Genomic DNA, 7,812 nt, shown 5'->3' on the forward strand with positions numbered 1-7,812 from the left:
GCTGCTGCAGCTCCCGCTGTTTGCTGCACCTTGTACCCCTTTTTTTTCTTCTTTCGCTGCAGCAAACTGACTTCTTGAGTGCCCCAGAGCCCCTGCTGCTGCTTAAGCGCTTCGAATTAACTTCCATTAAATTCGATTTGCTGCAGCACCACTTTAGAAGCAAATAAAAAAATATCAAAATTCTTTTTTTCTTTTTTTAATCTGCAATTAAATTCATTTAATTCATTTCTTCTTTTTCCCTTTCTCGCCCCCGGCTAGAGCGCCGCTGTCCCCGCGATGTCCGCAGCAGCAGCAGCAGCAGCAGCAGCAGCAGCAGCAGGCAGCAGCACGGAGGGTCTGCGGGGCCTGCGCCGCAGCGGCGCGGTGTACGTGTGCTCCCCCGGCCGGGTGTACGTACAGTGGCAGCAGCGGTGGCTGCTGCTGGATGGCTTTTTGCTGAAGTGCTTCAGCAGCAGCAGCTCCCTCAAACCCAAAACTTCCATTCCCCTCGAGTCTGCTGCTGTCGAGGGTCCGCTGCTGCTGCTGCTGCTGCTGCGGTTGTGCTCTTGCTGCTGCTGCTGCAGCTGTGCTGTTGCTGCTGCTGCTGCAGTTGTGCTGTTGCTGCTGCTGCAGTTGCTGCTGCTGGTGCAGCTGCTGCTGCTGCTGCGGCTGGTGGCGGTGATGCTGGTGGTGCTGCTGCTGCTTCTGCTCTTGCTGCAGCTCCTGCTCCTGCTCTTGTTGTTGCTGCTGCTGCTGCTGCTGTTCAGGTTTATTTTCTGCTGAGGACAACTTGAGCCACAGCGGCGTGGAGCTGTACAGCTTCTGCGTTCGCTGGCAGCCGCAGGCAGCAGCAGCAGCAGCAGCAGCAGAGGGAGAGGGGGAGGAGCGCGACTGGCTGCTGCTGCATGTGGGACTCGAGAGCAAAGAGGAGGCCCAGAAATGGTGCGCCTTTTGCTGCTGATGTTGCTGCAGCAGCAGCTGCTGCTGCAGCAGCTGCTGCTGTTGCTGCTGTTGCTGCTGCCGCTGCTGCTGCTGTTGCTGCTGTTGCTGCTGCTCTTCGTCTTCACATTATATCTCCTCTTGCTGCTGCTGCTGCTGGTTTGATGCTGTTGCTGCTGCTGTTCTTCGCCTGGCCGTTGTGTCTCTTCCTGCTGCTGCTGCTGCTGCTGCTGCTCTTTGCAGCAGTTGCTGCTGCTCTTCCATTTTCTCTGCTTTTCCCTTTTTTCCTTCAAGGCCACATCCCGTGACAGCTCATTAAATAATTAATCATTATTATAATTTATTTATTTATTATTTATTTATTTATTTATTTATTTATTTATTTATTTTATTTGAGTTAGGCTGGCAGCAATTCTTGCTGCAGTGTCGGCCTGCAGCACGAAACCTCCCCCAGTAGATTTGCCCCACACCTTGCTGCCGCTGCCGCAGCAGCCGCTGCCGCTGCTGCTGCTGCTCAATGCCACGCAGCCCCCAGCAGCAGCAGCAGCAGCAGGCAGTGGGGCCGGGGAGGCAACAGCAGCAGCAGCACCAGCAGCAGCAGCGGGGGAGGAGAAGCCGGAGAAGCCGCTGCTGCCGGGCAGCGCGCCGTTTCAGGTGTACGTACAGCCCAGTCAGTGGAGAGCAGCAAACCCTCGTTCTCTCAAATTTCCATTTCCTCTCAAAAGAATTATTCCTCAACTTTTGAGGGACTTTCAGGACTTAAAAACAAACTCCAGGTGGCCGAGGGTTTAGGGTTTAGGGTTTAGAGTTTAGAGTTTAGGGTTTAGGGTTTAGGGGCTAGAGCACTGGGGATTAAATGCAGAGCTGTGGAGCTTGAGGCAGCAGAACCCCCGTCGAGCTGCTGCTGCTGCTGCTGCTGCTGCTGCGTAGGGACTGGCAGCAAATCCACTGCAGCAACTTGGGCTGCTTCTGGCGGGACTTGAGGGGCCCCTCACGTTTTGCTGCTCAGACACAAGTGGACGCGCCGCAGGTATCTTCGAGGGTTTAGGGTTTAGGCTTTAGGGTTTAGGGTTTAGGGTTTGCAAGAGGCGGCTCTTGATTGGTTTTGTGCTGCTGCTCCTGCTGCTGCTGCTGCTGCAGGAAGTGGTAGCTCGTCTGCTGATGTGTCCGGAGTGTCTGTACAGCCCGTGGGGCACAGCAGTGTGCAGCGAGGAGCAGCAGCAGCAGCAGCAGCAGCTGCAGCAGCTGCTGCTGCCTCTCTCTCTGGGCCAGTGGAGGCTGCTGGAGCCTATTGATGCAGCAGCTCTTGAGGGCGACAGAATTCTAGTTCGGCTTCCTCCCCCGCTGCTGCGGTGGTTTGCTGCTCCTGCTGCAGCAGCTGCTGCAGCACCCGCTGCACCACCTGCTGCAGCAGCAGCTGCAGCAGACAGCTCCGCAGCAGCAGCAGCAGCAGCAGCAGAAGCGGCTGCAGCAGCGACTGCAGCAGTTGCTGCAGTTCATGGCGCCCTCGGCGGCATCCACTTCGCCTCGTGGTTGCTGCTGGCGGCGCCGCTGCTGCTGCTGCTGCTGATCGCTGCTGTGCTGCTGCCGCTGCCTGCGTTGGCCATCTGCTGCTGCGCTGCTGCTGCTGCAGCGCTGCTTCTGTCACCTGCAGCAAAATGCTGCGAGATGGAATTGGTCCGGTCAGGGTTTGCTGGTGAGCTCTAGCAGCAGCAGCGCAGCAGCGGCAGCAGCAACACAGCAGCAGCAGCAGCAGCAGCAAACTAACTCAGGCAGGAACATTGCAGGTAGCAGCAGCAGCGGGCACAGCAGCAGTAGCAGCAGCACTACGGCCACCAGTGACAGCAACAGCTATCAAACTGACAGCAGCAGCAGCAGATGCAGCAGCAGCAGCAGCGGCAGCAGCAGCAGCAGCAGCTTTGATGCATGTCCTGTTTGCAGATGCTGATGGCACTCTGTACATTATTGGGAGCAGCACAGACATCTGCAATGCTGCCGTAGCTCCACGTCCTGCTGCTGCTACTGCCGCTGCTGCTGCTGCTGCTGCTGCTGCTGGGAGTTTAGAGACGACAGCACAAGGGAAGTCTGCTCCGTCCTTGCTGCCTCAGCCGCTGGCAGCAGTGGCCGCAGCAGCAGCGGCAACAGCAGCAGCAGCAGCAGCAGCAGCAAAGCAGCTTGCGGCTCTCACTTTAGATCTCTTTAGGCGCCGCGGCGTCTCGGTGGCTTCTGTTGGCTGGCAGGTGGGCCGCTTTGTTGGTGCTGCTGCTGCTGCTGTTGCTGCTGCTGGTGCTGCTGCATTTGGTGCTCGTCTTCTGCTGTGTCACCTGCTGCTGCTGCTCTCCCTGCTTGCCACACTGCTACTGCTGCGTCTGTTGCTGCCTGTGCTGCTGCAGCTGTTGCTGGTAGTGTTGCAGCAACACATGAAAGCCTGCTGCCGTTGCTGCTGCTGCTGCTGCTGCTGCTGTTGCTGGTTCGTGATGCTTCTGCTGTTCCCTTTGCTGATGCTGCTGCTGCTGTTCATTAGGCAGCAAGAAACCCTTCTTATTTGCCTCCAACTTGCGTGGCTCCGTCCCTGTGCTGCTACTGCTGCTGTCGCTGCTGTTGCTGCTACTGCTGCTGCTGCTGCTGCTGCAGGTATCTAGGGACAATGCAGACCCGGCAGGGCGGTGTCTTGTCACTTGTGTAATTACACTAGCCTCGCCGCAGCAGCAGCAGCGAGCGCCTGCTGCTGCTGCTGCTGCTGCTGGTTCTGCTGCTGCTGCTGCTGCTGAGCGGCTCGCTGCGTCGGCCGTCGCAACGGTGATTGCAGCGGGGCTGCAGCAGCAGGAGCAGCAGGAGGAGCTGGAGCAGCAGCAGCGGCTGCTGCTGCCGCTGCTGCTGCTGGCAGCAGCTGCTGCTTCTCCCCAGACCAGTGCTGCCTCAATTGCTGCTCTTTCCTTTTTGTCTCATGTCCTTTTGCTTCCGAAAATTTTAGTTGCTGCTCGCGAAGAGACTGCAGCAAGTCCGGCGCGTAAGTCCCTAGCTAGCTAGCTAGCTAGCTAGCTAGCTGTTTGGCTAGCTGCTTAGCTAGCTAGCTAGCTAGCTGGTTGCTTGCTAGCTGGCTAGCTGCCTAGTTGCTTAACTGGCTACCTAGCTCGCTGGCAGGCTGGGAGGCTAGCTAGCTAGCTAGCTGCTATACTAGCTAGCTGGCTAGCTAGGTGGCTGGCTGACTAGCCATGCAGCCTGCTAGCTAGCTAGCTAGCTAGCCGCCTGACTGGCTAGCTAGCTGGCTATCTGGCTGGCTAGCTAGCTAGCTAGCTGGCTGGCTAGCTAGCTAGCTAGCTGGCTGGCTAGCTGGCTGGCTGGGTTGCTGCTTTCCTGTTGGCAAGTGTAAGGTGCTGCTGCTGCAGCAGAAACAGCAGCGGCGGTGCCTTAGGTCAATGGACGCTGTTTGTGCTGCTGCTGCTGCTGTCGCTGCTGCAGCTGCTGCAGCAGTGGATGTCTCTGTGGGGGAAGATTCCCCAGCAGCAAAAGGAGCAGCAACGCGGGCAGCAGCAGCAGCAGCGAACTTCGCAGCAACAGCAGCAGCGGGCGTGGCCACAGCATCGGGTGCGAGCGCCTCTGCGGCCTGCGACGCAGCAGCAGCAGCAGCAGGAGCAGCAGCAGCAGCAGCAGCATCAGCAGCCAGCGGCCCCGGCTGGGCCTACTGCAGCGACCTGCAGGGGGTGGTTCTTGGTGGGGTTGCTCTGGGGGACCAGCGAATTCGGCTGTCTTCTTTTCAGAGACTTTTAGCTGCAGAAGATGATGCACTTTCCCCCAAGCAGGCAGCGGCAAGCCACTGCTGCTGCTGCTGCTGCTGCTGCTGCTGTTTCTGGTGCTTGCGCGCTTTTTTCGTTGGCGTTGCTGTTTTTTTCGCGCTGCTGCTGCTGGCGTTGCTGCTCGGGTTGCTGCTGCAGCACTGTTTTTGTGGTGCCACCACCACGCGCGCTGCTGCTGCTGCTGCCGCTGCTGCTGCTGCTGCTGCTGCGCTTGCTGCAGCAGCGGTTGCCGCTGCTGCTGGAACAGCAGCTAATGGTGCTGCCGTGTTCCTCCAGTTTCACCGCCACCTCTCACACGCGCTGCTGCTGCTGCTTCTCCTGCTGCTGCTGCTGCTGCTGCTGCTGCAGGCGGTGCAGACCCTGCTGCAGCGGTTCGGGACTTTGGGCGTTAGCCGCGGCGATATAGTTCGCATGCTGCTGCTGAGCAGCAGCTGCAGCGTAAGTGTTTGCTGCTTCTTTTTCTTTCCCTTATTTTATTCTCTTGGCGCTCCTAGCTGACACAGGCAGCAGCCCAAACCCTAAACCCTAAACCCTAAACCCTAGCCGCCTATGTGCGTTTTCTGCTGCGTTTTGTGCGTTTGGGTGTTCTACTCCCTACCACGAGTGGCCCACAAATGCCTCCCCTCATCATAACTATTTCGAGCATTTGTGTAGGGTTTAGGGTTTAGGGTTTAGGGTTTAGTTCCTCGCTGCTGCTGCTTTCACGGATTAATTGAAAAGCTGCGTTTGCGCGTCTTGGTCCTGTTGGCTTTGAGTCGTTTTGTTGATTAAAACGATTTAAAATAATAAATTAAATAAATAATTCAATAAATAATTCAATAAATTAATTTAATTGATTAATTCGAGTGGATCTTTTGCTGCAGGTGGCGGAGGCGGAGAGCCACGTGGAGGCTCTGCTGCGCTGGCGGGCGAAAACGCAAATTCGAAAACTTGAAAAAAGACATGTTTCTGATCAGCTTTCTCGAAGTAAATTTAATTAAATTTATTAAATATTTTAATTTATTACTTATTTTATTATTTACTTTCATTTTCTGCTTTTTATTTCCTCTTTTTTCCTTTCTTTTCGACACTTTCGACCCCCAGAACGTTGAAAAGAGGCTTGTTTCTGATCAGCTTTCTCGAAGTAACACTAATTTAATTAATTATTTCAATTTATTGTTTATTTTATTATTCACATTCATTTTCTCCTTTTTTGTTTCCCTTTTTTTCCTTTCTTTTCGGCACTTTTTGCCTCTTTTCCATAAAGGTTTCCAAGACTTTGCAGTTTGTGATCAGCTTTCTCGAAGTATTTTGGGTTAAATTAATTAAATATTTTACTTCATTATTATTTAACTTTTTGTTTTTATTTTCTCCTTTTTGTTTCCTCTTTTTTCCTCTCTTTTCAATACCTTCACCTCCAAAAACATTGAAAAAGACATGTTTCTCATCAAATCTCTCGAAGTATTTTTGATTAAATTAATTAATTATTTTGTTTAATTATTTACTTTTTTTTCCTCTTTTTGTTTCTTCTTTTAATTTCTTCTTTTTTCTTTTCGTTTCGAAGCTCTTTTCTTCTTTTTTGCAAAACTTTTCAACACTTTGAAGCTTTTCACCTTCACAGACATTTCTTCAGTGGATTCTTTTTCGGCTTTTTTCTTTTTCCTTTTTTATATTATTAATTTCTTCTTCGCTTTTTTCTCACCCATTTTTATCTCACCTATTTGTCTTGTTTCTTCCCTTTTTTCTTCTCTTTTTATTTCTCTTTTGTTTCTTCTTTTGCTCCTTTTTATTTCCTTTTTTTGCGTGTTTTCTTTCTTTCACATACTTTTTTGTTCTTTTTTGTTCTTCTTTTGCTCCTTTTTGGCTCCCTTTTTTGTCTCTTTTTTGCTTCTTTTTAATCTCCTTTTAATCTCATTTTTGGCATTTGTTCCCTTTTTGTCCCCTTTTCGTTTCTTTTTAAACTCCTTTTTGTTTCTTTTAAACCTCCTTTCTGTTTCTTTTTACTCTTCTTTTTATATCCTTTTCTGACTCTTCTTTTCTTCATTTCTGTTTCCTTTTATTTCATATTTACCTCTTCTTTTGTCTTCCTCAACTATCTCTTTTTTGGTTTTTTGTTTCTTTTTTTCTCTTCTTTTGCCCCTTTTAACATCTTTTTAATCCACGCTTTAGCTCCTTTTTTGTCTTCATTTAATCTTCCTCTTTATCTCCTTTTTATCTCCTTTTATTCTCTATTAAATGCCATTTTTATTCCGTTTTTATTTCCTTTTTATTTCTTTTTTATTTCTTTTTTATTTCTTTTTTCTCTTTTTTGCTTTTTTAGACTGGGGTTACATTTATTCGCAAGACAATTTATCTCGGCCGTGTCTGATTCTGCGGCTGTCCAATTTGCTGCCATTTGCTGCAGCAGCAGCAGCAGCAGCTCGCGCGCCTCACCCGGCTGCAGCAGCAGCAGCAGCAGCAGCAGCAGCCGCAGCAGCGGGCGGCCCCCCGGCAGCCGCCGCGGCCGCGGCCGCTGCCCCAGCAGCAGCAGCAGCAGCAGCAGCAGCAGCAGCAGCAGACTGGCGGCAGTGTTTGCTGTTTTTGATAGAAAGTGGCATAGCAGCAAACCAAAATGAGGGGCAGCAGCTGTGTCTCCTCGTTGATGCTGCTGCTCTTTCTTTTTCCTCTTTGCCGCTGCAGTCCCTCTTCAACTTCTTCGCCCTCTTGGCCCCCCTCTACTCCCACCACCTCGGTGAGAACTAGCAGCTAGCTAGCTAGCTAGCTAGCTAGCTGCCTAGCTAGCTGGCTAGCTATCTGGCTAGCTATCTGGCTAGCTGGCTGGCTAGCTGGCTCCCTGGCTGGCTAGCTAGCTGCCTTGCTAGCTAGCTGGCTGGCTAGCTAGCTAGCTGGCTAGCTGGTAAGCTAGCTGGTAAGCTAGCTGGCTAGCTGGCTAGCTGGCTAGCTGGCTGGCTGGCTAGCCAGTTGGCTGGGCGAGCTAGGCAGCTAGCTAGCTAGCTAGCTAGGCAGTATCTGCAGGCGTTGTGGCTGGGAATGCTGCAGGAGTGGCTAGTCAGCGTCAGCGGCCTGCTGCTGCTTGCCTTTAATTCGTTTCATTGGCTCTCTTCGTCCCCTTTTTGCT

At 52.2% G+C, this 7,812-nt stretch overlaps 1 protein-coding gene across 1 annotated transcript; it reads left to right on the forward strand.

Annotated features, from left to right (window-relative positions):
- Nucleotides 1-276: 276 nt before the first annotated feature.
- On the forward strand, nt 277-7,436 carry ETH_00025455 (uncharacterized protein; the record flags this gene model as incomplete). The annotated part of the gene is made up of 12 exons (XM_013373214.1): nt 277-508; nt 747-921; nt 1,320-1,574; nt 1,849-1,948; nt 2,059-2,516; nt 2,620-2,705; nt 2,860-3,158; nt 3,553-3,928; nt 4,381-4,727; nt 5,064-5,153; nt 5,579-5,681; nt 7,015-7,436. The coding sequence occupies 12 exons, from the start codon at nt 277-279 to the stop codon at nt 7,434-7,436; spliced, it is 2,943 nt and encodes a 980-aa protein (XP_013228668.1).
- Between the last annotated feature and the right edge of the window lie 376 nt (nt 7,437-7,812).

This window comes from Eimeria tenella, genomic scaffold (assembly GCF_000499545.2).
Source record: "Eimeria tenella Houghton genomic scaffold, Eth_scaff125, whole genome shotgun sequence".
NCBI classification, from domain to species: domain Eukaryota; phylum Apicomplexa; class Conoidasida; order Eucoccidiorida; family Eimeriidae; genus Eimeria; species Eimeria tenella.